The sequence below is a fragment of the Platichthys flesus genome, chromosome 2, assembly GCF_949316205.1.
Source record: "Platichthys flesus chromosome 2, fPlaFle2.1, whole genome shotgun sequence".
Lineage (NCBI taxonomy): Eukaryota > Metazoa > Chordata > Actinopteri > Pleuronectiformes > Pleuronectidae > Platichthys > Platichthys flesus.
The window spans coordinates 19,175,178-19,202,355 of NC_084946.1; the positions used below are offsets into that span (position 1 = coordinate 19,175,178).

General features: G+C 43.9%; 1 protein-coding gene across 1 annotated transcript in view; it reads right to left on the minus strand.

Annotated features, from left to right (window-relative positions):
- The window catches only part of LOC133961750 (uncharacterized), a gene marked incomplete at both ends in the record, with an annotated part of 40,110 nt that overhangs the window by 10,168 nt on the left and 2,764 nt on the right, over positions 1–27,178 (minus strand). The window contains 5 exons of the mRNA XM_062397080.1: positions 3,276–3,338; positions 7,608–7,655; positions 8,979–9,029; positions 18,525–18,581; positions 18,978–19,031. Of these exons, the coding sequence (XP_062253064.1) occupies positions 3,276–3,338; positions 7,608–7,655; positions 8,979–9,029; positions 18,525–18,581; positions 18,978–19,031 (273 nt within the window). The remainder of the gene's footprint in view (positions 1–3,275; positions 3,339–7,607; positions 7,656–8,978; positions 9,030–18,524; positions 18,582–18,977; positions 19,032–27,178) is intronic.

The window sequence follows — 27,178 nt, forward strand, 5'->3', positions numbered from 1 at the left end:
GTTGATGGGGAAGCACTTTGCAGGGTTGTTTTTGTAGTTTCAATAGTTTGGGTAGTTGATGCTGGTATTGAACCGGTTGGTGTGGTAGATGTTGTGGGCATCATGGATTCACTTGTTGTGGATTCAGCTGACGTCTGCATGGATGAAGTATTCATGGTAGTTGATGGGGAAGCACTTTGCAGGGTTGTTTTTGTAGTTTCAATAGTTTGGGTAGTTGATGCTGGTATTGAACTGGTTGGTGTGGTAGATGTTGTGGGCATCATGGATTCACTTGTTGTTGATTTAGGTGACGTCTGCATGGATGAAGTAAACATGGTTGTTGATGGAGAAGCACTTTGCAAGGTACTCTTGGTAGTTTCAGTATTCTGGGTAGTTGATGCTGGTAATGAACTGGCAGGTGTGGTAGATGTTGTGGGTGTCATAGATTCACTTGTTGTTGATTCAGCTGACGTCTGCATGGATGAAGTATTTATGGTTGTAGATGGAGAAGCACTTTGCAGGGTACTCTTGGTAGTTTCAGTATTCTGGGTAGTTGATGCTGGTATTGAACTGGTAGGTGTGGTAGATGTTGTGGGCGTCATGGATTCACTTGTTGTGGATTCAGCTGATGTCTGCATTGATGAAGTCAATATTGTTGTTGATGGGGAAGCACTTTGCAGGGTTGTTTTCAGGGTGTCATTAGTATGGGTGGTTGATACTGGTATTGAACTGGTAGCTGTGAAGGAAGTTGTTGGTTTCAAGGATTCACTAGTTGTTGATTCAACTGATGTCTGCATGGATGAAGTATTTATGGTTGTTGATGGAGAAGCACTTTGCAGGGTTGTTTTTGTAGTTTCAATAGTCTGGGTAGTTGATGCTGGTATTGAACTGGTTGGTGTGGTAGATGTTGTGGGCGTCATGGATTCACTTGTTGTGGATTCAGCTGACGTCTGCATGGATGAAGTATTTATGGTAGTTGATGGGGAAGCACTTTGCAGGGTTGTTTTTGTAGTTTCAATAGTTTGGGTAGTTGATGCTGGTTTTGAACTGGTAAGTGTGGTAGACGTTGTGGGCGTCATAGATTCACTTGTTGTGGATTCAGCTGACGTCTGCATGGATGAAGTATTTATGGTAGTTGATGGGGAAGCACTTTTCAGGGTTGTTTTTGTAGTTTCAATAGTCTGGGTAGTTGATGCTGGTATTGAACTGGTTGGTGTGGTAGATGTTGTGGGCGTCATGGATTCACTTGTTGTTGATTCAGCTGACGTCTGCATGGATGAAGTAAACATGGTTGTTGATGGAGAAGCACTTTGCAGGGTACTCTTGGTAGTTTCAGTATTCTGGGTAGTTGATGCTGGTGATGAACTGGCAGGTGTGGTAGATGTTGTGGGCGTCATAGATTCACTTGTTGTGGATTCAGCTGATGTCTGCATGGATGAAGTATTTATGGTAGTTGATGGGGAAGCACTTTGCAGGGTTGTTTTTGTAGTTTCAATAGTCTGGGTAGTTGATGCTGGTATTGAACTGGTTGGTGTGGTAGATGTTGTGGGCATCATGGATTCACTTGTTGTTGATTTAGGTGACGTCTGCATGGATGAAGTAAACATGGTTGTTGATGGAGAAGCACTTTGCAAGGTACTCTTGGTAGTTTCAGTATTCTGGGTAGTTGATGCTGGTGATGAACTGGCAGGTGTGGTAGATGTTGTGGGTGTCATAGATTCACTTGTTGTTGATTCAGCTGACGTCTGCATGGATGAAGTATTTATGGTTGTAGATGGAGAAGCACTTTGCAGGGTACTCTTGGTAGTTTCAGTATTCTGGGTAGTTGATGCTGGTGATGAACTGGTTGGTGTGGTAGATGTTGTGGGCGTCATGGATTCGCTTGTTGTTGATTCAGCTGACGTCTGCATGGATGAAGTATTTATGGTAGTTGACGGGGAAGCACTTTGCAGGGTTGTTTTTGTAGTTTCAATAGTTTGGGTAGTTGATGCTGGTATTGAACTGGTTGGTGTGGTAGATGTTGTGGGCATCATGGATTCACTTGTTGTTGATTCAGCTGACGTCTGCATGGATGAAGTAAACATGGTTGTTGATGGAGAAGCACTTTGCAGGGTACTCTTGGTAGTTTCAGTATTCTGGGTAGATGATGCTGGTGATGAACTGGCAGGTGTGGTAGATGTTGTGGGTGTCGTGGATTCACTTGTTGTGTATTCAGCTGACGTCTGCATGGATGAAGTATTTATGGTAGTTGATGGGGAAGCACTTTGCAGGGTTGTTTTTGTAGTTTCAATAGTCTGGGTAGTTGATGCTGGTATTGAACTGGTTGGTGTGGTAGATGTTGTGGGCATCATGGATTCACTTGTTGTTGATTTAGGTGACGTCTGCATGGATGAAGTAAACATGGTTGTTGATGGAGAAGCACTTTGCAAGGTACTCTTGGTAGTTTCAGTATTCTGGGTAGTTGATGCTGGTGATGAACTGGCAGGTGTGGTAGATGTTGTGGGTGTCATAGATTCACTTGTTGTTGATTCAGCTGACGTCTGCATGGATGAAGTATTTATGGTTGTAGATGGAGAAGCACTTTGCAGGGTACTCTTGGTAGTTTCAGTATTCTGGGTAGTTGATGCTGGTGATGAACTGGTTGGTGTGGTAGATGTTGTGGGCGTCATGGATTCGCTTGTTGTTGATTCAGCTGACGTCTGCATGGATGAAGTATTTATGGTAGTTGACGGGGAAGCACTTTGCAGGGTTGTTTTTGTAGTTTCAATAGTTTGGGTAGTTGATGCTGGTATTGAACTGGTTGGTGTGGTAGATGTTGTGGGCATCATGGATTCACTTGTTGTTGATTCAGCTGACGTCTGCATGGATGAAGTAAACATGGTTGTTGATGGAGAAGCACTTTGCAGGGTACTCTTGGTAGTTTCAGTATTCTGGGTAGATGATGCTGGTGATGAACTGGCAGGTGTGGTAGATGTTGTGGGTGTCGTGGATTCACTTGTTGTGTATTCAGCTGACGTCTGCATGGATGAAGTATTTATGGTAGTTGATGGGGAAGCACTTTGCAGGGTTGTTTTTGTAGTTTCAATAGTCTGGGTAGTTGATGCTGGTAATGAACTGGTTGGTGTGGTAGATGTTGTGGGCATCATGGATTCACTTGTTGTTGATTTAGGTGACGTCTGCATGGATGAAGTAAACATGGTTGTTGATGGAGAAGCACTTTGCAAGGTACTCTTGGTAGTTTCAGTATTCTGGGTAGTTGATGCTGGTGATGAACTGGCAGGTGTGGTAGATGTTGTGGGTGTCATAGATTCACTTGTTGTTGATTCAGCTGACGTCTGCATGGATGAAGTATTTATGGTAGTTGATGGGGAAGCACTTTGCAGGGTACTCTTTGTAGTTTCAGTATTCTGGGTAGTTGATGCTGGTGATGAACTGGCAGGTGTGGTAGATGTTGTGGGTGTCATAGATTCACTTGTTGTGGATTCAGCTGACGTCTGCATGGATGAAGTATTTATGGTAGTTGATGGGGAAGCACTTTGCAGGGTTGTTTTCGTAGTTTCAACAGTTTGGGTAGTTGATGCTGGTATTGAACTGGTTGGTGTGGTAGATGTTGTGGGTGTCATGGATTCACTTGTTGTTGATTCAGCTGACGTCTGCATGGATGAAGTAAACATGGTTGTTGATGGAGAAGCACTTTGCAGGGTACTCTTTGTAGTTTCAGTATTCTGGGTAGTTGATGCTGGTGATGAACTGGCAGGTGTGGTAGATGTTGTGGGCGTCATGGATTCACTTGTTGTTGATTCAGCTGACGTCTGCATGGATGAAGTATTTATGGTTGTAGATGGAGAAGCACTTTGCAGGGTACTCTTGGTAGTTTCAGTATTCTGGGTAGTTGATGCTGGTGATGAACTGGTTGGTGTGGTAGATGTTGTGGGCGTCATGGATTCGCTTGTTGTTGATTCAGCTGACGTCTGCATGGATGAAGTATTTATGGTAGTTGATGGGGAAGCACTTTGCAGGGTTGTTTTTGTAGTTTCAATAGTTTGGGTAGTTGATGCTGGTATTGAACTGGTTGGTGTGGTAGATGTTGTGGGCATCATAGATTCACTTGTTGTTGATTCAGCTGACGTCTGCATGGATGAAGTAAACATGGTTGTTGATGGAGAAGCACTTTGCAAGGTGCTCTTGGTAGTTTCAGTATTCTGGGTAGTTGATGCTGGTGATGAACTGGTTGGTGTGGTAGATGTTGTGGGCGTCATGGATTCGCTTGTTGTTGATTCAGCTGACGTCTGCATGGATGAAGTATTTATGGTTGTAGATGGAGAAGCACTTTGCAGGGTACTCTTGGTAGTTTCAGAATTCTGGGTAGTTGATGCTGGTGATGAACTGGTTGGTGTGGTAGATGTTGTGGGCGTCATGGATTCGCTTGTTGTTGATTCAGCTGACGTCTGCATGGATGAAGTATTTATGGTAGTTGATGGGGAAGCACTTTGCAGGGTTGTTTTCGTAGTTTCAACAGTTTGGGTAGTTGATGCTGGTATTGAACTGGTTGGTGTGGTAGATGTTGTGGGTGTCATGGATTCACTTGTTGTTGATTCAGCTGACGTCTGCATGGATGAAGTAAACATGGTTGTTGATGGAGAAGCACTTTGCAGGGTACTCTTTGTAGTTTCAGTATTCTGGGTAGTTGATGCTGGTGATGAACTGGCAGGTGTGGTAGATGTTGTGGGCGTCATGGATTCACTTGTTGTTGATTCAGCTGACGTCTGCATGGATGAAGTATTTATGGTTGTAGATGGAGAAGCACTTTGCAGGGTACTCTTGGTAGTTTCAGTATTCTGGGTAGTTGATGCTGGTGATGAACTGGTTGGTGTGGTAGATGTTGTGGGCGTCATGGATTCGCTTGTTGTTGATTCAGCTGACGTCTGCATGGATGAAGTATTTATGGTAGTTGATGGGGAAGCACTTTGCAGGGTTGTTTTTGTAGTTTCAATAGTTTGGGTAGTTGATGCTGGTATTGAACTGGTTGGTGTGGTAGATGTTGTGGGCATCATAGATTCACTTGTTGTTGATTCAGCTGACGTCTGCATGGATGAAGTAAACATGGTTGTTGATGGAGAAGCACTTTGCAAGGTGCTCTTGGTAGTTTCAGTATTCTGGGTAGTTGATGCTGGTGATGAACTGGTTGGTGTGGTAGATGTTGTGGGCGTCATGGATTCGCTTGTTGTTGATTCAGCTGACGTCTGCATGGATGAAGTATTTATGGTTGTAGATGGAGAAGCACTTTGCAGGGTACTCTTGGTAGTTTCAGAATTCTGGGTAGTTGATGCTGGTGATGAACTGGTTGGTGTGGTAGACGTTGTGGGCGTCATAGATTCACTTGTTGTGGATTCAGCTGACGTCTGCATGGATGAAGTATTTATGGTAGTTGATGGGGAAGCACTTTGCAGGGTTGTTTTTGTAGTTTCAACAGTCTGGGTAGTTGATGCTGGTATTGAACTGGTTGGTGTGGTAGATGTTGTGGGCATCATGGATTCACTTGTTGTTGATTCAGCTGACGTCTGCATGGATGAAGTAAACATGGTTGTTGATGGAGAAGCACTTTGCAGGGTACTCTTGGTAGTTTCAGTATTCTGGGTAGATGATGCTGGTGATGAACTGGCAGGTGTGGTAGATGTTGTGGGTGTCGTGGATTCACTTGTTGTGTATTCAGCTGACGTCTGCATGGATGAAGTATTTATGGTAGTTGATGGGGAAGCACTTTGCAGGGTTGTTTTTGTAGTTTCAATAGTCTGGGTAGTTGATGCTGGTAATGAACTGGTTGGTGTGGTAGATGTTGTGGGCATCATGGATTCACTTGTTGTTGATTTAGGTGACGTCTGCATGGATGAAGTAAACATGGTTGTTGATGGAGAAGCACTTTGCAAGGTACTCTTGGTAGTTTCAGTATTCTGGGTAGTTGATGCTGGTGATGAACTGGCAGGTGTGGTAGATGTTGTGGGTGTCATAGATTCACTTGTTGTTGATTCAGCTGACGTCTGCATGGATGAAGTATTTATGGTAGTTGATGGGGAAGCACTTTGCAGGGTACTCTTTGTAGTTTCAGTATTCTGGGTAGTTGATGCTGGTGATGAACTGGCAGGTGTGGTAGATGTTGTGGGTGTCATAGATTCACTTGTTGTGGATTCAGCTGACGTCTGCATGGATGAAGTATTTATGGTAGTTGATGGGGAAGCACTTTGCAGGGTTGTTTTCGTAGTTTCAACAGTTTGGGTAGTTGATGCTGGTATTGAACTGGTTGGTGTGGTAGATGTTGTGGGTGTCATGGATTCACTTGTTGTTGATTCAGCTGACGTCTGCATGGATGAAGTAAACATGGTTGTTGATGGAGAAGCACTTTGCAGGGTACTCTTTGTAGTTTCAGTATTCTGGGTAGTTGATGCTGGTGATGAACTGGCAGGTGTGGTAGATGTTGTGGGCGTCATGGATTCACTTGTTGTTGATTCAGCTGACGTCTGCATGGATGAAGTATTTATGGTTGTAGATGGAGAAGCACTTTGCAGGGTACTCTTGGTAGTTTCAGTATTCTGGGTAGTTGATGCTGGTGATGAACTGGTTGGTGTGGTAGATGTTGTGGGCGTCATGGATTCGCTTGTTGTTGATTCAGCTGACGTCTGCATGGATGAAGTATTTATGGTAGTTGATGGGGAAGCACTTTGCAGGGTTGTTTTTGTAGTTTCAATAGTTTGGGTAGTTGATGCTGGTATTGAACTGGTTGGTGTGGTAGATGTTGTGGGCATCATAGATTCACTTGTTGTTGATTCAGCTGACGTCTGCATGGATGAAGTAAACATGGTTGTTGATGGAGAAGCACTTTGCAAGGTGCTCTTGGTAGTTTCAGTATTCTGGGTAGTTGATGCTGGTGATGAACTGGTTGGTGTGGTAGATGTTGTGGGCGTCATGGATTCGCTTGTTGTTGATTCAGCTGACGTCTGCATGGATGAAGTATTTATGGTTGTAGATGGAGAAGCACTTTGCAGGGTACTCTTGGTAGTTTCAGAATTCTGGGTAGTTGATGCTGGTGATGAACTGGTTGGTGTGGTAGATGTTGTGGGCGTCATGGATTCGCTTGTTGTTGATTCAGCTGACGTCTGCATGGATGAAGTATTTATGGTAGTTGATGGGGAAGCACTTTGCAGGGTTGTTTTCGTAGTTTCAACAGTTTGGGTAGTTGATGCTGGTATTGAACTGGTTGGTGTGGTAGATGTTGTGGGTGTCATGGATTCACTTGTTGTTGATTCAGCTGACGTCTGCATGGATGAAGTAAACATGGTTGTTGATGGAGAAGCACTTTGCAGGGTACTCTTTGTAGTTTCAGTATTCTGGGTAGTTGATGCTGGTGATGAACTGGCAGGTGTGGTAGATGTTGTGGGCGTCATGGATTCACTTGTTGTTGATTCAGCTGACGTCTGCATGGATGAAGTATTTATGGTTGTAGATGGAGAAGCACTTTGCAGGGTACTCTTGGTAGTTTCAGTATTCTGGGTAGTTGATGCTGGTGATGAACTGGTTGGTGTGGTAGATGTTGTGGGCGTCATGGATTCGCTTGTTGTTGATTCAGCTGACGTCTGCATGGATGAAGTATTTATGGTAGTTGATGGGGAAGCACTTTGCAGGGTTGTTTTTGTAGTTTCAATAGTTTGGGTAGTTGATGCTGGTATTGAACTGGTTGGTGTGGTAGATGTTGTGGGCATCATAGATTCACTTGTTGTTGATTCAGCTGACGTCTGCATGGATGAAGTAAACATGGTTGTTGATGGAGAAGCACTTTGCAAGGTGCTCTTGGTAGTTTCAGTATTCTGGGTAGTTGATGCTGGTGATGAACTGGTTGGTGTGGTAGATGTTGTGGGCGTCATGGATTCGCTTGTTGTTGATTCAGCTGACGTCTGCATGGATGAAGTATTTATGGTTGTAGATGGAGAAGCACTTTGCAGGGTACTCTTGGTAGTTTCAGAATTCTGGGTAGTTGATGCTGGTGATGAACTGGTTGGTGTGGTAGACGTTGTGGGCGTCATAGATTCACTTGTTGTGGATTCAGCTGACGTCTGCATGGATGAAGTATTTATGGTAGTTGATGGGGAAGCACTTTGCAGGGTTGTTTTTGTAGTTTCAATAGTCTGGGTAGTTGATGCTGGTAATGAACTGGTTGGTGTGGTAGATGTTGTGGGCATCATGGATTCACTTGTTGTTGATTTAGGTGACGTCTGCATGGATGAAGTAAACATGGTTGTTGATGGAGAAGCACTTTGCAAGGTACTCTTGGTAGTTTCAGTATTCTGGGTAGTTGATGCTGGTGATGAACTGGCAGGTGTGGTAGATGTTGTGGGTGTCATAGATTCACTTGTTGTTGATTCAGCTGACGTCTGCATGGATGAAGTATTTATGGTAGTTGATGGGGAAGCACTTTGCAGGGTACTCTTTGTAGTTTCAGTATTCTGGGTAGTTGATGCTGGTGATGAACTGGCAGGTGTGGTAGATGTTGTGGGTGTCATAGATTCACTTGTTGTGGATTCAGCTGACGTCTGCATGGATGAAGTATTTATGGTAGTTGATGGGGAAGCACTTTGCAGGGTTGTTTTCGTAGTTTCAACAGTTTGGGTAGTTGATGCTGGTATTGAACTGGTTGGTGTGGTAGATGTTGTGGGTGTCATGGATTCACTTGTTGTTGATTCAGCTGACGTCTGCATGGATGAAGTAAACATGGTTGTTGATGGAGAAGCACTTTGCAGGGTACTCTTTGTAGTTTCAGTATTCTGGGTAGTTGATGCTGGTGATGAACTGGCAGGTGTGGTAGATGTTGTGGGCGTCATGGATTCACTTGTTGTTGATTCAGCTGACGTCTGCATGGATGAAGTATTTATGGTTGTAGATGGAGAAGCACTTTGCAGGGTACTCTTGGTAGTTTCAGTATTCTGGGTAGTTGATGCTGGTGATGAACTGGTTGGTGTGGTAGATGTTGTGGGCGTCATGGATTCGCTTGTTGTTGATTCAGCTGACGTCTGCATGGATGAAGTATTTATGGTAGTTGATGGGGAAGCACTTTGCAGGGTTGTTTTTGTAGTTTCAATAGTTTGGGTAGTTGATGCTGGTATTGAACTGGTTGGTGTGGTAGATGTTGTGGGCATCATAGATTCACTTGTTGTTGATTCAGCTGACGTCTGCATGGATGAAGTAAACATGGTTGTTGATGGAGAAGCACTTTGCAAGGTGCTCTTGGTAGTTTCAGTATTCTGGGTAGTTGATGCTGGTGATGAACTGGTTGGTGTGGTAGATGTTGTGGGCGTCATGGATTCGCTTGTTGTTGATTCAGCTGACGTCTGCATGGATGAAGTATTTATGGTTGTAGATGGAGAAGCACTTTGCAGGGTACTCTTGGTAGTTTCAGAATTCTGGGTAGTTGATGCTGGTGATGAACTGGTTGGTGTGGTAGATGTTGTGGGCGTCATGGATTCGCTTGTTGTTGATTCAGCTGACGTCTGCATGGATGAAGTATTTATGGTAGTTGATGGGGAAGCACTTTGCAGGGTTGTTTTCGTAGTTTCAACAGTTTGGGTAGTTGATGCTGGTATTGAACTGGTTGGTGTGGTAGATGTTGTGGGTGTCATGGATTCACTTGTTGTTGATTCAGCTGACGTCTGCATGGATGAAGTAAACATGGTTGTTGATGGAGAAGCACTTTGCAGGGTACTCTTTGTAGTTTCAGTATTCTGGGTAGTTGATGCTGGTGATGAACTGGCAGGTGTGGTAGATGTTGTGGGCGTCATGGATTCACTTGTTGTTGATTCAGCTGACGTCTGCATGGATGAAGTATTTATGGTTGTAGATGGAGAAGCACTTTGCAGGGTACTCTTGGTAGTTTCAGTATTCTGGGTAGTTGATGCTGGTGATGAACTGGTTGGTGTGGTAGATGTTGTGGGCGTCATGGATTCGCTTGTTGTTGATTCAGCTGACGTCTGCATGGATGAAGTATTTATGGTAGTTGATGGGGAAGCACTTTGCAGGGTTGTTTTTGTAGTTTCAATAGTTTGGGTAGTTGATGCTGGTATTGAACTGGTTGGTGTGGTAGATGTTGTGGGCATCATAGATTCACTTGTTGTTGATTCAGCTGACGTCTGCATGGATGAAGTAAACATGGTTGTTGATGGAGAAGCACTTTGCAAGGTGCTCTTGGTAGTTTCAGTATTCTGGGTAGTTGATGCTGGTGATGAACTGGTTGGTGTGGTAGATGTTGTGGGCGTCATGGATTCGCTTGTTGTTGATTCAGCTGACGTCTGCATGGATGAAGTATTTATGGTTGTAGATGGAGAAGCACTTTGCAGGGTACTCTTGGTAGTTTCAGAATTCTGGGTAGTTGATGCTGGTGATGAACTGGTTGGTGTGGTAGACGTTGTGGGCGTCATAGATTCACTTGTTGTGGATTCAGCTGACGTCTGCATGGATGAAGTATTTATGGTAGTTGATGGGGAAGCACTTTGCAGGGTTGTTTTTGTAGTTTCAATAGTCTGGGTAGTTGATGCTGGTATTGAACTGGTTGGTGTGGTAGATGTTGTGGGCATCATGGATTCACTTGTTGTTGATTCAGCTGACGTCTGCATGGATGAAGTAAACATGGTTGTTGATGGAGAAGCACTTTGCAGGGTACTCTTGGTAGTTTCAGTATTCTGGGTAGATGATGCTGGTGATGAACTGGCAGGTGTGGTAGATGTTGTGGGTGTCGTGGATTCACTTGTTGTGTATTCAGCTGACGTCTGCATGGATGAAGTATTTATGGTAGTTGATGGGGAAGCACTTTGCAGGGTTGTTTTTGTAGTTTCAATAGTCTGGGTAGTTGATGCTGGTAATGAACTGGTTGGTGTGGTAGATGTTGTGGGCATCATGGATTCACTTGTTGTTGATTTAGGTGACGTCTGCATGGATGAAGTAAACATGGTTGTTGATGGAGAAGCACTTTGCAAGGTACTCTTGGTAGTTTCAGTATTCTGGGTAGTTGATGCTGGTGATGAACTGGCAGGTGTGGTAGATGTTGTGGGTGTCATAGATTCACTTGTTGTTGATTCAGCTGACGTCTGCATGGATGAAGTATTTATGGTAGTTGATGGGGAAGCACTTTGCAGGGTACTCTTTGTAGTTTCAGTATTCTGGGTAGTTGATGCTGGTGATGAACTGGCAGGTGTGGTAGATGTTGTGGGTGTCATAGATTCACTTGTTGTGGATTCAGCTGACGTCTGCATGGATGAAGTATTTATGGTAGTTGATGGGGAAGCACTTTGCAGGGTTGTTTTCGTAGTTTCAACAGTTTGGGTAGTTGATGCTGGTATTGAACTGGTTGGTGTGGTAGATGTTGTGGGTGTCATGGATTCACTTGTTGTTGATTCAGCTGACGTCTGCATGGATGAAGTAAACATGGTTGTTGATGGAGAAGCACTTTGCAGGGTACTCTTTGTAGTTTCAGTATTCTGGGTAGTTGATGCTGGTGATGAACTGGCAGGTGTGGTAGATGTTGTGGGCGTCATGGATTCACTTGTTGTTGATTCAGCTGACGTCTGCATGGATGAAGTATTTATGGTTGTAGATGGAGAAGCACTTTGCAGGGTACTCTTGGTAGTTTCAGTATTCTGGGTAGTTGATGCTGGTGATGAACTGGTTGGTGTGGTAGATGTTGTGGGCGTCATGGATTCGCTTGTTGTTGATTCAGCTGACGTCTGCATGGATGAAGTATTTATGGTAGTTGATGGGGAAGCACTTTGCAGGGTTGTTTTTGTAGTTTCAATAGTTTGGGTAGTTGATGCTGGTATTGAACTGGTTGGTGTGGTAGATGTTGTGGGCATCATAGATTCACTTGTTGTTGATTCAGCTGACGTCTGCATGGATGAAGTAAACATGGTTGTTGATGGAGAAGCACTTTGCAAGGTGCTCTTGGTAGTTTCAGTATTCTGGGTAGTTGATGCTGGTGATGAACTGGTTGGTGTGGTAGATGTTGTGGGCGTCATGGATTCGCTTGTTGTTGATTCAGCTGACGTCTGCATGGATGAAGTATTTATGGTTGTAGATGGAGAAGCACTTTGCAGGGTACTCTTGGTAGTTTCAGAATTCTGGGTAGTTGATGCTGGTGATGAACTGGTTGGTGTGGTAGATGTTGTGGGCGTCATGGATTCGCTTGTTGTTGATTCAGCTGACGTCTGCATGGATGAAGTATTTATGGTAGTTGATGGGGAAGCACTCTGCAGGGTTGTTTTTGTAGTTTCAATAGTTTCGGTAGTTGATGCTGGTATTGAACTGGTTGGTGTGGTAGATGTTGTGGGCATCATGGATTCACTTGTTGTTGATTCAGCTGACGTCTGCATGGATGAAGTAAACATGGTTGTTGATGGAGAAGCACTTTGCAGGGTACTCTTGGTAGTTTCAGTATTCTGGGTAGATGATGCTGGTGATGAACTGGCAGGTGTGGTAGATGTTGTGGGTGTCGTGGATTCACTTGTTGTGAATTCAGCTGACGTCTGCTTTGATGAAGTCAATATGGTTGTTGATGGGGAAGCACCTTGCAGGGTTGTTTTCAGGGTGTCATTAGTATGGGTGGTTGATACTGGTATTGAACTGGTAGCTGTGAAGGAAGTTGTTGGTTTCAAGGATTCACTAGTTGTTGATTCAGCCGATGTCTGCGTTGATGAGGTAAGTATGGGTACGGATACCGGAGCACTTTGCAGAGTTGTTTTTGTAGTTTCAATAGTCTGGGTAGTTGATGATGGTATTGAACTGGTTGGTGTGGTAGATGTTGTGGGTGTCATGGATTCACTTGTTGTTGATTCAGCTGACGTCTGCATGGATGAAGTATTTATGGTTGTTGATGGAGAAGCACTTTGCAGGGTACTCTTGGTAGTTTCAGTATTCTGGGTAGTTGATGCTGGTATTGAACTGGTTGGTGTGGTAGATGTTGTGGGCGTCATGGATTCACTTGTTGTGGATTCAACTGATGTCTGCATGGATGAAGTATTTATGGTTGTTGATGGAGAAGCACTTTGCAGGGTTGTTTTTGTAGTTTCAATAGTCTGGGTAGTTGATGCTGGTATTGAACTGGTTGGTGTGGTAGATGTTGTGGGCGTCATGGATTCACTTGTTGTGGATTCAGCTGACGTCTGCATGGATGAAGTATTTATGGTAGTTGATGGGGAAGCACTTTGCAGGGTTGTTTTTGTAGTTTCAATAGTTTGGGTAGTTGATGCTGGTATTGAACTGGTAAGTGTGGTAGACGTTGTGGGCGTCATAGATTCACTTGTTGTGGATTCAGCTGACGTCTGCATGGATGAAGTATTTATGGTAGTTGATGGGGAAGCACTTTGCAGGGTTGTTTTTGTAGTTTCAATAGTCTGGGTAGTTGATGCTGGTATTGAACTGGTTGGTGTGGTAGATGTTGTGGGCGTCATGGATTCACTTGTTGTGGATTCAGCTGACGTCTGCATGGATGAAGTATTTATGGTAGTTGATGGGGAAGCACTTTGCAGGGTTGTTTTTGTAGTTTCAATAGTCTGGGTAGTTGATGCTGGTATTGAACTGGTTGGTGTGGTAGATGTTGTGGGCGTCATGGATTCACTTGTTGTTGATTCAGCTGTAGTCTGCATGGATGAAGTAAACATGGTTGTTGATGGAGAAGCACTTTGCAGGGTACTCTTGGTAGTTTCAGTATTCTGGGTAGTTGATGCTGGTGATGAACTGGCAGGTGTGGTAGATGTTGTGGGCGTCATAGATTCACTTGTTGTGGATTCAGCTGATGTCTGCATGGATGAAGTATTTATGGTAGTTGATGGGGAAGGACTTTGCAGGGTTGTTTTTGTAGTTTCAATAGTCTGGGTAGTTGATGCTGGTATTGAACTGGTTGGTGTGGTAGATGTTGTGGGCATCATGGATTCACTTGTTGTTGATTTAGGTGACGTCTGCATGGATGAAGTAAACATGGTTGTTGATGGAGAAGCACTTTGCAAGGTACTCTTGGTAGTTTCAGTATTCTGGGTAGTTGATGCTGGTGATGAACTGGCAGGTGTGGTAGATGTTGTGGGTGTCATAGATTCACTTGTTGTTGATTCAGCTGACGTCTGCATGGATGAAGTATTTATGGTTGTAGATGGAGAAGCACTTTGCAGGGTACTCTTGGCAGTTTCAGTATTCTGGGTAGTTGATGCTGGTGATGAACTGGTTGGTGTGGTAGATGTTGTGGGCGTCATGGATTCGCTTGTTGTTGATTCAGCTGACGTCTGCATGGATGAAGTATTTATGGTAGTTGACGGGGAAGCACTTTGCAGGGTTGTTTTTGTAGTTTCAATAGTTTGGGTAGTTGATGCTGGTATTGAACTGGTTGGTGTGGTAGATGTTGTGGGCATCATGGATTCACTTGTTGTTGATTCAGCTGACGTCTGCATGGATGAAGTAAACATGGTTGTTGATGGAGAAGCACTTTGCAGGGTACTCTTGGTAGTTTCAGTATTCTGGGTAGATGATGCTGGTGATGAACTGGCAGGTGTGGTAGATGTTGTGGGTGTCGTGGATTCACTTGTTGTGTATTCAGCTGACGTCTGCATGGATGAAGTATTTATGGTAGTTGATGGGGAAGCACTTTGCAGGGTTGTTTTTGTAGTTTCAATAGTCTGGGTAGTTGATGCTGGTATTGAACTGGTTGGTGTGGTAGATGTTGTGGGCATCATGGATTCACTTGTTGTTGATTTAGGTGACGTCTGCATGGATGAAGTAAACATGGTTGTTGATGGAGAAGCACTTTGCAAGGTACTCTTGGTAGTTTCAGTATTCTGGGTAGTTGATGCTGGTGATGAACTGGCAGGTGTGGTAGATGTTGTGGGTGTCATAGATTCACTTGTTGTTGATTCAGCTGACGTCTGCATGGATGAAGTATTTATGGTTGTAGATGGAGAAGCACTTTGCAGGGTACTCTTGGTAGTTTCAGTATTCTGGGTAGTTGATGCTGGTGATGAACTGGTTGGTGTGGTAGATGTTGTGGGCGTCATGGATTCGCTTGTTGTTGATTCAGCTGACGTCTGCATGGATGAAGTATTTATGGTAGTTGATGGGGAAGCACTCTGCAGGGTTGTTTTTGTAGTTTCAATAGTTTCGGTAGTTGATGCTGGTATTGAACTGGTTGGTGTGGTAGATGTTGTGGGCATCATGGATTCACTTGTTGTTGATTCAGCTGACGTCTGCATGGATGAAGTAAACATGGTTGTTGATGGAGAAGCACTTTGCAGGGTACTCTTGGTAGTTTCAGTATTCTGGGTAGATGATGCTGGTGATGAACTGGCAGGTGTGGTAGATGTTGTGGGTGTCGTGGATTCACTTGTTGTGAATTCAGCTGACGTCTGCTTTGATGAAGTCAATATGGTTGTTGATGGGGAAGCACCTTGCAGGGTTGTTTTCAGGGTGTCATTAGTATGGGTGGTTGATACTGGTATTGAACTGGTAGCTGTGAAGGAAGTTGTTGGTTTCAAGGATTCACTAGTTGTTGATTCAGCCGATGTCTGCGTTGATGAGGTAAGTATGGGTACGGATACCGGAGCACTTTGCAGAGTTGTTTTTGTAGTTTCAATAGTCTGGGTAGTTGATGATGGTATTGAACTGGTTGGTGTGGTAGATGTTGTGGGTGTCATGGATTCACTTGTTGTTGATTCAGCTGACGTCTGCATGGATGAAGTATTTATGGTTGTTGATGGAGAAGCACTTTGCAGGGTACTCTTGGTAGTTTCAGTATTCTGGGTAGTTGATGCTGGTATTGAACTGGTTGGTGTGGTAGATGTTGTGGGCGTCATGGATTCACTTGTTGTGGATTCAACTGATGTCTGCATGGATGAAGTATTTATGGTTGTTGATGGAGAAGCACTTTGCAGGGTTGTTTTTGTAGTTTCAATAGTCTGGGTAGTTGATGCTGGTATTGAACTGGTTGGTGTGGTAGATGTTGTGGGCGTCATGGATTCACTTGTTGTGGATTCAGCTGACGTCTGCATGGATGAAGTATTTATGGTAGTTGATGGGGAAGCACTTTGCAGGGTTGTTTTTGTAGTTTCAATAGTTTGGGTAGTTGATGCTGGTATTGAACTGGTAAGTGTGGTAGACGTTGTGGGCGTCATAGATTCACTTGTTGTGGATTCAGCTGACGTCTGCATGGATGAAGTATTTATGGTAGTTGATGGGGAAGCACTTTGCAGGGTTGTTTTTGTAGTTTCAATAGTCTGGGTAGTTGATGCTGGTATTGAACTGGTTGGTGTGGTAGATGTTGTGGGCGTCATGGATTCACTTGTTGTGGATTCAGCTGACGTCTGCATGGATGAAGTATTTATGGTAGTTGATGGGGAAGCACTTTGCAGGGTTGTTTTTGTAGTTTCAATAGTCTGGGTAGTTGATGCTGGTATTGAACTGGTTGGTGTGGTAGATGTTGTGGGCGTCATGGATTCACTTGTTGTTGATTCAGCTGTAGTCTGCATGGATGAAGTAAACATGGTTGTTGATGGAGAAGCACTTTGCAGGGTACTCTTGGTAGTTTCAGTATTCTGGGTAGTTGATGCTGGTGATGAACTGGCAGGTGTGGTAGATGTTGTGGGCGTCATAGATTCACTTGTTGTGGATTCAGCTGATGTCTGCATGGATGAAGTATTTATGGTAGTTGATGGGGAAGGACTTTGCAGGGTTGTTTTTGTAGTTTCAATAGTCTGGGTAGTTGATGCTGGTATTGAACTGGTTGGTGTGGTAGATGTTGTGGGCATCATGGATTCACTTGTTGTTGATTTAGGTGACGTCTGCATGGATGAAGTAAACATGGTTGTTGATGGAGAAGCACTTTGCAAGGTACTCTTGGTAGTTTCAGTATTCTGGGTAGTTGATGCTGGTGATGAACTGGCAGGTGTGGTAGATGTTGTGGGTGTCATAGATTCACTTGTTGTTGATTCAGCTGACGTCTGCATGGATGAAGTATTTATGGTTGTAGATGGAGAAGCACTTTGCAGGGTACTCTTGGCAGTTTCAGTATTCTGGGTAGTTGATGCTGGTGATGAACTGGTTGGTGTGGTAGATGTTGTGGGCGTCATGGATTCGCTTGTTGTTGATTCAGCTGACGTCTGCATGGATGAAGTATTTATGGTAGTTGACGGGGAAGCACTTTGCAGGGTTGTTTTTGTAGTTTCAATAGTTTGGGTAGTTGATGCTGGTATTGAACTGGTTGGTGTGGTAGATGTTGTGGGCATCATGGATTCACTTGTTGTTGATTCAGCTGACGTCTGCATGGATGAAGTAAACATGGTTGTTGATGGAGAAGCACTTTGCAGGGTACTCTTGGTAGTTTCAGTATTCTGGGTAGATGATGCTGGTGATGAACTGGCAGGTGTGGTAGATGTTGTGGGTGTCGTGGATTCACTTGTTGTGTATTCAGCTGACGTCTGCATGGATGAAGTATTTATGGTAGTTGATGGGGAAGCACTTTGCAGGGTTGTTTTTGTAGTTTCAATAGTCTGGGTAGTTGATGCTGGTATTGAACTGGTTGGTGTGGTAGATGTTGTGGGCATCATGGATTCACTTGTTGTTGATTTAGGTGACGTCTGCATGGATGAAGTAAACATGGTTGTTGATGGAGAAGCACTTTGCAAGGTACTCTTGGTAGTTTCAGTATTCTGGGTAGTTGATGCTGGTGATGAACTGGCAGGTGTGGTAGATGTTGTGGGTGTCATAGATTCACTTGTTGTTGATTCAGCTGACGTCTGCATGGATGAAGTATTTATGGTTGTAGATGGAGAAGCACTTTGCAGGGTACTCTTGGTAGTTTCAGTATTCTGGGTAGTTGATGCTGGTGATGAACTGGTTGGTGTGGTAGATGTTGTTGGCGTCATGGATTCGCTTGTTGTTGATTCAGCTGACGTCTGCATGGATGAAGTATTTATGGTAGTTGATGGGGAAGCACTTTGCAGGGTTGTTTTTGTAGTTTCAATAGTTTGGGTAGTTGATGCTGGTATTGAACTGGTTGGTGTGGTAGATGTTGTGGGCATCATGGATTCACTTGTTGTTGATTCAGCTGACGTCTGCATGGATGAAGTAAACATGGTTGTTGATGGAGAAGCACTTTGCAAGGTGCTCTTGGTAGTTTCAGTATTCTGGGTAGTTGATGCTGGTGATGAACTGGCAGGTGTGGTAGATGTTGTGGGCGTCATAGATTCACTTGTTGTTGATTCAGCTGACGTCTGCATGGATGAAGTATTTATGGTTGTAGATGGAGAAGCACTTTGCAGGGTACTCTTGGTAGTTTCAGAATTCTGGGTAGTTGATGCTGGTGATGAACTGGTTGGTGTGGTAGATGTTGTGGGCGTCATGGATTCGCTTGTTGTTGATTCAGCTGACGTCTGCATGGATGAAGTATTTATGGTAGTTGATGGGGAAGCACTCTGCAGGGTTGTTTTTGTAGTTTCAATAGTTTCGGTAGTTGATGCTGGTATTGAACTGGTTGGTGTGGTAGATGTTGTGGGCATCATGGATTCACTTGTTGTTGATTCAGCTGACGTCTGCATGGATGAAGTAAACATGGTTGTTGATGGAGAAGCACTTTGCAGGGTACTCTTGGTAGTTTCAGTATTCTGGGTAGATGATGCTGGTGATGAACTGGCAGGTGTGGTAGATGTTGTGGGTGTCGTGGATTCACTTGTTTTGTATTCAGCTGACGTCTGCATGGATGAAGTATTTATGGTAGTTGATGGGGAAGCACTTTGAAGAGTTGTTTTTGTAGTTTCAATAGTTTGAGTTGTTGATACTGGAATTGAACTGGTAAGTGTGGTAGACGTTGTGGGCATCATAGATTCACTTGTTGACTCAGCCGAAGTATGCATGGATGAAGTATTTATGGTAGTTGATGGGGAAGCACTTTGCAGGGTTGTTTTTGTAGTTTCAATAGTCTGGGTAGTTGATGCTGGTATGGAACTGGTTGGTGTGGTAGATGTTGTGGGCGTCATGGATTCACTTGTTGTGGATTCAGCTGACGTCTGCATCGATGAAGTATTCATGGTTGTAGATGGAGAAGCACTTTGGAGGGTACTCTTGGTAGTTTCAGTATTCTGGGTAATTGATGCTGGTGATGAACTGGCAGGTGTGGTAGATGTTGTGGGTGTCATAGATTCACTTGTTGTGGATTCAGCTGACGTCTGCATGGATGAAGTATTTATGGTAGTTGATGGGGAAGCACTTTGCAGGGTTGTTTTTGTAGTTTCAATAGTTTGGGTAGTTGATGCTGGTATTGAACTGGTTGGTGTGGTAGATGTTGTGGGCGTCATGGATTCACTTGTTGTGGATTCAGCTGACGTCTGCATGGATGAAGTATTTATGGTAGTTGATGGGGAAGCACTTTGCAGGGTACTCTTTGTAGTTTCAGTATTCTGGGTAGTTGATGCTGGTGATGAACTGGCAGGTGTGGTAGATGTTGTGGGTGTCATAGATTCACTTGTTGTGGATTCAGCTGACGTCTGCATGGATGAAGTATTTATGGTAGTTGATGGGGAAGCACTTTGCAGGGTTGTTTTTGTAGTTTCAATAGTTTGGGTAGTTGATGCTGGTATTGAACTGGTTGGTGTGGTAGATGTTGTGGGTGTCATGGATTCACTTGTTGTTGATTCAGCTGACGTCTGCATGGATGAAGTAAACATGGTTGTTGATGGAGAAGCACTTTGCAGGGTACTCTTTGTAGTTTCAGTATTCTGGGTAGTTGATGCTGGTGATGAACTGGCAGGTGTGGTAGATGTTGTGGGCGTCATGGATTCACTTGTTGTTGATTCAGCTGACGTCTGCATGGATGAAGTATTTATGGTTGTAGATGGAGAAGCACTTTGCAGGGTACTCTTGGTAGTTTCAGTATTCTGGGTAGTTGATGCTGGTGATGAACTGGTGGGTGTGGTAGATGTTGTGGGCGTCATGGATTCGCTTGTTGTTGATTCAGCTGACGTCTGCATGGATGAAGTATTTATGGTAGTTGATGGGGAAGCACTTTGCAGGGTTGTTTTTGTAGTTTCAATAGTTTGGGTAGTTGATGCTGGTATTGAACTGGTTGGTGTGGTAGATGTTGTGGGCATCATGGATTCACTTGTTGTTGATTCAGCTGACGTCTGCATGGATGAAGTATTTATGGTAGTTGATGGGGAAGCACTTTGCAGGGTTGTTTTTGTAGTTTCAATAGTTTGGGTAGTTGATGCTGGTATTGAACCGGTTGGTGTGGTAGATGTTGTGGGCATCATGGATTCACTTGTTGTGGATTCAGCTGACGTCTGCATGGATGAAGTATTCATGGTAGTTGATGGGGAAGCACTTTGCAGGGTTGTTTTTGTAGTTTCAATAGTTTGGGTAGTTGATGCTGGTATTGAACTGGTTGGTGTGGTAGATGTTGTGGGCATCATGGATTCACTTGTTGTTGATTTAGGTGACGTCTGCATGGATGAAGTAAACATGGTTGTTGATGGAGAAGCACTTTGCAAGGTACTCTTGGTAGTTTCAGTATTCTGGGTAGTTGATGCTGGTAATGAACTGGCAGGTGTGGTAGATGTTGTGGGTGTCATAGATTCACTTGTTGTTAATTCAGCTGACGTCTGCATGGATGAAGTATTTATGGTTGTAGATGGAGAAGCACTTTGCAGGGTACTCTTGGTAGTTTCAGTATTCTGGGTAGTTGTTGCTGGTATTGAACTTGTAGGTGTGGTAGATGTTGTGGGCGTCATGGATTCACTTGTTGTGGATTCAGCTGATGTCTGCATTGATGAAGTCAATATGGTTGTTGATGGGGAACCACTTTGCAGGGTTGTTTTCAGGGTGTCATTAGTATGGGTGGTTGATACTGGTATTGAACTGGTAGCTGTGAAGGAAGTTGTTGGTTTCAAGGATTCACTAGTTGTTGATTCAGCCGATGTCTGCGTTGATGAGGTAAGTATGGGTACGGATACCGGAGCACTTTGCAGAGTTGTTTTTGTAGTTTCAATAGTCTGGGTAGTTGATGATGGTATTGAACTGGTTGGTGTGGTAGATGTTGTGGGTGTCATGGATTCACTTGTTGTTGATTCAGCTGACGTCTGCATGGATGAAGTATTTATGGTTGTTGATGGAGAAGCACTTTGCAGGGTACTCTTGGTAGTTTCAGTATTATGGGTAGTTGATGCTGGTATTGAACTGGCAGGTGTGGTAGATGTTGTGGGAGTCATAGATTCACTTGTTGTTGATTCAGCTGACGTCTGCATGGATGAAGTAAACATGGTTGTTGATGGAGAAGCACTTTGCAGGGTACTCTTTGTAGTTTCAGTATTCTGGGTAGTTGATGCTGGTGATGAACTGGCAGGTGTGGTAGATGTTGTGGGTGTCATAGATTCACTTGTTGTGGATTCAGCTGACGTCTGCATGGATGAAGTATTTATGGTAGTTGATGGGGAAGCACTTTGCAGGGTTGTTTTTGTAGTTTCAATAGTCTGGGTAGTTGATGCTGGTATTGAACTGGTTGGTGTGGTAGATGTTGTGGGCGTCATGGATTCACTTGTTGTGGATTCAGCTGACGTCTGCATGGATGAAGTATTTATGGTAGTTGATGGGGAAGCACTTTGCAGGGTTGTTTTTGTAGTTTCAATAGTTTGGGTAGTTGATGCTGGTATTGAACTGGTAAGTGTGTTAGACGTTGTGGGTGTCATGGATTCACTTGTTGTTGATTCAGCTGACGTCTGCATGGATGAAATAAACATGGTTGTTGATGGAGAAGCACTTTGCAGGGTACTCTTGGTAGTTTCAGTATTCTGGGTAGTTGATGCTGGTATTGAACTGGCAGGTGTGGTAGATGTTGTGGGAGTCATAGATTCACTTGTTGTTGATTCAGCTGACGTCTGCATGGATGAAGTAAACATGGTTGTTGATGGAGAAGCACTTTGCAGGGTACTCTTTGTAGTTTCAGTATTCTGGGTAGTTGATGCTGGTATTGAACTGGTTGGTGTGGTAGATGTTGTGGGCGTCATGGATTCACTTGTTGTTGATTCAGCTGACGTCTGCATGGATGAAGTAATTATGGTAGTTGATGGGGAAGCACTTTGCAGGGTTGTTTTTGTAGTTTCAATAGTTTGGGTAGTTGATGCTGGTATTGAACTGGTTGGTGTGGTAGATGTTGTGGGCATCATGGATTCACTTGTTGTTGATTCAGCTGACGTCTGCATGGATGAAGTAAACATGGTTGTTGATGGAGAAGCACTTTGCAGGGTACTCTTAGTAGTTTCAGTATTCTGGGTAGATGATGCTGGTGATGAACTGGCAGTTGTGGTAGATGTTGTGGGTGTCGTGGATTCACTTGTTGTGTATTCAGCTGACGTCTGCATGGATGAAGTATTTATGGTAGTTGATGGGGAATCACTTTGCAGAGTTGTTTTTGTAGTTTCAATAGTTTGAGTTGTTGATACTGGAATTGAACTGGTAAGTGTGGTAGACGTTGTGGGCATCATAGATTCACTTGTTGTTGACTCAGCCGAAGTATGCATGGATGAAGTATTTATGGTAGTTGATGCTGGTATTGAACTGGTTGGTGTGGTAGATGTTGTGGGCGTCATGGATTCACTTGTTGTGGATTCAGCTGACGTCTGCATGGATGAAGTATTTATGGTTGTAGATGGAGAAGCACTTTGGAGGGTACTCTTGGTAGTTTCAGTATTCTGGGTAGTTGATGCTGGTGATGAACTGGCAGGTGTGGTAGATGTTGTGGGTGTCATAGATTCACTTGTTGTGGATTCAGCTGACGTCTGCATGGATGAAGTAAACATGGTTGTTGATGGGGAAGCACTTTGCAGGGTTGTTTTTGTAGTTTCAATAGTTTGGGTAGTTGATGCTGGTATTGAACTGGTTGATGTGGTAGATGTTGTGGGTGTCATGGATTCACTTGTTGTTGATTCAGCTGACGTCTGCATGGATGAAGTATTTATGGTTGTAGATGGCGAAGCACTTTGCAGGGTACTCTTGGTAGTTTCAGTATTCTGGGTAGTTGATGCTGGTGATGAACTGGTTGGTGTGGTAGATGTTGTGGGCGTCATGGATTCGCTTGTTGTTGATTCAGCTGACGTCTGCATGGATGAAGTATTTATGGTAGTTGATGGGGAAGCACTTTGCAGGGTTGTTTTTGTAGTTTCAATAGTTTGGGTAGTTGATGCTGGTATTGAACTGGTTGGTGTGGTAGATGTTGTGGGCATCATGGATTCACTTGTTGTTGATTCAGCTGACGTCTGCATGGATGAAGTAAACATGGTTGTTGATGGAGAAGCACTTTGCAAGGTGCTCTTGGTAGTTTCAGTATTCTGGGTAGTTGATGCTGGTGATGAACTGGCAGGTGTGGTAGATGTTGTGGGTGTCATAGATTCACTTGTTGTTGATTCAGCTGACGTCTGCATGGATGAAGTATTTATGGTTGTAGATGGAGAAGCACTTTGCAGGGTACTCTTGGTAGTTTCAGCATTCTGGGTAGTTGATGCTGGTGATGAACTGGTTGGTGTGGTAGATGTTGTGGGCGTCATGGATTCGCTTGTTGTTGATTCAGCTGACGTCTGCATGGATGAAGTATTTATGGTAGTTGATGGGGAAGCACTTTGCAGGGTTGTTTTTGTAGTTTCAATAGTTTGGGTAGTTGATGCTGGTATTGAACTGGTTGGTGTGGTAGATGTTGTGGGCATCATGGATTCACTTGTTGTTGATTCAGCTGACGTCTGCATGGATGAAGTAAACATGGTTGTTGATGGAGAAGCACTTTGCAGGGTACTCTTGGTAGTTTCAGTATTCTGGGTAGATGATGCTGGTGATGAACTGGCAGGTGTGGTAGATGTTGTGGGTGTCGTGGATTCACTTGTTGTGTATTCAGCTGACGTCTGCATGGATGAAGTATTTATGGTAGTTGATGGGGAAGCACTTTGCAGAGTTGTTTTTGTAGTTTCAATAGTTTGAGTTGTTGATACTGGAATTGAACTGGTAAGTGTGGTAGACGTTGTGGGCATCATAGATTCACTTGTTGTTGACTCAGCCGAAGTATGCATGGATGAAGTATTTATGGTAGTTGATGGGGAAGCACTTTGCAGGGTTGTTTTTGTAGTTTCAATAGTCTGGGTAGTTGATGCTGGTATTGAACTGGTTGGTGTGGTAGATGTTGTGGGCGTCATGGATTCACTTGTTGTGGATTCAGGTGACGTCTGCATGGATGAAGTATTTATGGTTGTAGATGGAGAAGCACTTTGGAGGGTACTCTTGGTAGTTTCAGTATTCTGGGTAGTTGATGCTGGTGATGAACTGGCAGGTGTGGTAGATGTTGTGGGTGTCATAGATTCACTTGTTGTGGATTCAGCTGACGTCTGCATGGATGAAGTATTTATGGTAGTTGATGGGGAAGCACTTTGCAGGGTTGTTTTTGTAGTTTCAATAGTTTGGGTAGTTGATGCTGGTATTGAACTGGTTGGTGTGGTAGATGTTGTGGGCGTCATGGATTCACTTGTTGTGGATTCAGCTGACGTCTGCATGGATGAAGTATTTATGGTAGTTGATGGGGAAGCACTTTGCAGGGTACTCTTTGTAGTTTCTGTATTCTGGGTAGTTGATGCTGGTGATGAACTTGCAGGTGTGGTAGATGTTGTGGGTGTCATAGATTCACTTGTTGTGGATTCAGCTGACGTCTGCTTGGATGAAGTATTTATGGTAGTTGATGGGGAAGCACTTTGCAGGGTTGTTTTTGTAGTTTCAATAGTTTGGGTAGTTGATGCTGGTATTGAACTGGTTGGTGTGGTAGATGTTGTGGGTGTCATGGATTCACTTGTTGTTGATTCAGCTGACGTCTGCATGGATGAAGTAAACATGGTTGTTGATGGAGAAGCACTTTGCAGGGTACTCTTTGTAGTTTCAGTATTCTGGGTAGTTGATGCTGGTGATGAACTGGCAGGTGTGGTAGATGTTGTGGGCGTCATGGATTCACTTGTTGTTGATTCAGCTGACGTCTGCATGGATGAAGTTTTTATGGTTGTAGATGGAGAAGCACTTTGCAGGGTACTCTTGGTAGTTTCAGTATTCTGGGTAGTTGATGCTGGTGATGAACTGGTTGGTGTGGTAGATGTTGTGGGCGTCATGGATTCGCTTGTTGTTGATTCAGCTGACGTCTGCATGGATGAAGTATTTATGGTAGTTGATGGGGAAGCACTTTGCAGGGTTGTTTTTGTAGTTTCAATAGTTTGGGTAGTTGATGCTGGTATTGAACTGGTTGGTGTGGTAGATGTTGTGGGCATCATGGATTCACTTGTTGTTGATTCAGCTGACGTCTGCATGGATGAAGTAAACATGGTTGTTGATGGAGAAGCACTTTGCAAGGTGCTCTTGGTAGTTTCAGTATTCTGGGTAGTTGATGCTGGTGATGAACTGGCAGGTGTGGTAGATGTTGTGGGTGTCATAGATTCACTTGTTGTGGATTCAGCTGACGTCTGCATGGATGAAGTATTTATGGTAGTTGATGGAGAAGCACTTTGCAGGGTTGTTTTTGTAGTTTCAATAGTCTGGGTAGTTGATGCTGGTATTGAACTGGTTGGTGTGGTAGATGTTGTGGGCGTCATGGATTCACTTGTTGTTGATTCAGCTGACGTCTGCATGGATGAAGTAAACATGGTTGTTGATGGAGAAGCACTTTGCAGGGTTGTTTTTGTAGTTTCAATAGTCTGGGTAGTTGATGCTGGTATTGAACTGGTTGGTGTGGTAGATGTTGTGGGCGTCATGGATTCACTTGTTGTGGATTCAGCTGACGTCTGCATGGATGAAGTATTTATGGTAGTTGACGGGGAAGCACTTTGGAGGGTTGTTTTTGTAGTTTCAATAGTTTGGGTAGTTGATGCTGGTATTGAACTGGTTGGTGTGGTAGATGTTGTGGGTGTCATGGATTCACTTGTTGTTGATTCAGCTGACGTCTGCATGGATGAAGTAAACATGGTTGTTGATGGAGAAGCACTTTGCAGGGTACTCTTGGTAGTTTCAGTATTCTGGGTAGTTGATGCTGGTATTGAACTGGTTGCTGTGGTAGATGTTGTGGGCGTCATCGATTCACTTGTTGTGGATTCAGCTGACGTCTGCATGGATGAAGTATTTATGGTAGTTGATGGGGAAGCACTTTGGAGGGTTGTTTTTGTAGTTTCAATAGTTTGGGTAGTTGATGCTGGTATTGAACTGGTTGGTGTGGTAGATGTTGTGGGTGTCATGGATTCACTTGTTGTTGATTCAGCTGACGTCTGCATGGATGAAGTAAACATGGTTGTTGATGGAGAAGCACTTTGCAGGGTACTCTTGGTAGTTTCAGTATTCTGGGTAGTTGATGCTGGTGATGAACTGGCAGGTGTGGTAGATGTTGTGGGCGTCATAGATTCACTTGTTGTGGATTCAACTGACGTCTGCATGGATGAAGTATTTATGGTTGTTGATGGAGAAGCACTTTGCAGGGTTGTTTTTGTAGTTTCAATAGTCTGGGTAGTTGATGCTGGTATTGAACTGGTTGGTGTGGTAGATGTTGTGGGCGTCATGGATTCACTTGTTGTGGATTCAGCTGACGTCTGCATGGATGAAGTATTTATGGTAGTTGATGGGGAAGCACTTTGGAGGGTTGTTTTTGTAGTTTCAATAGTTTGGGTAGTTGATGCTGGTATTGCACTGGTTGGTGTGGTAGATGTTGTGGGTGTCATGGATTCACTTGTTGTTGATTCAGCTGACGTCTGCATGGATGAAGTAAACATGGTTGTTGATGGAGAAGCACTTTGCAGGGTACTCTTGGTAGTTTCAGTATTCTGGGTAGTTGATGCTGGTGATGAACTGGTTGGTGTGGTAGATGTTGTGGGCGTCATAGATTCACTTGTTGTGTATTCAGCTGACGTCTGCATGGATGAAGTATTTATGGTAGTTGATGGGGAAGCACTTTGCAGGGTTGTTTTTGTAGTTTCAATAGTCTGGGTAGTTGATGCTGGTATTGAACTGGTTGGTATGGTAGATGTTGTGGGCATCATGGATTCACTTGTTGTTGATTTAGGTGACGTCTGCATGGATGAAGTAAACATGGTTGTTGATGGAGAAGCACTTTGCAGGGTTGTTTTTGTAGTTTCAATAG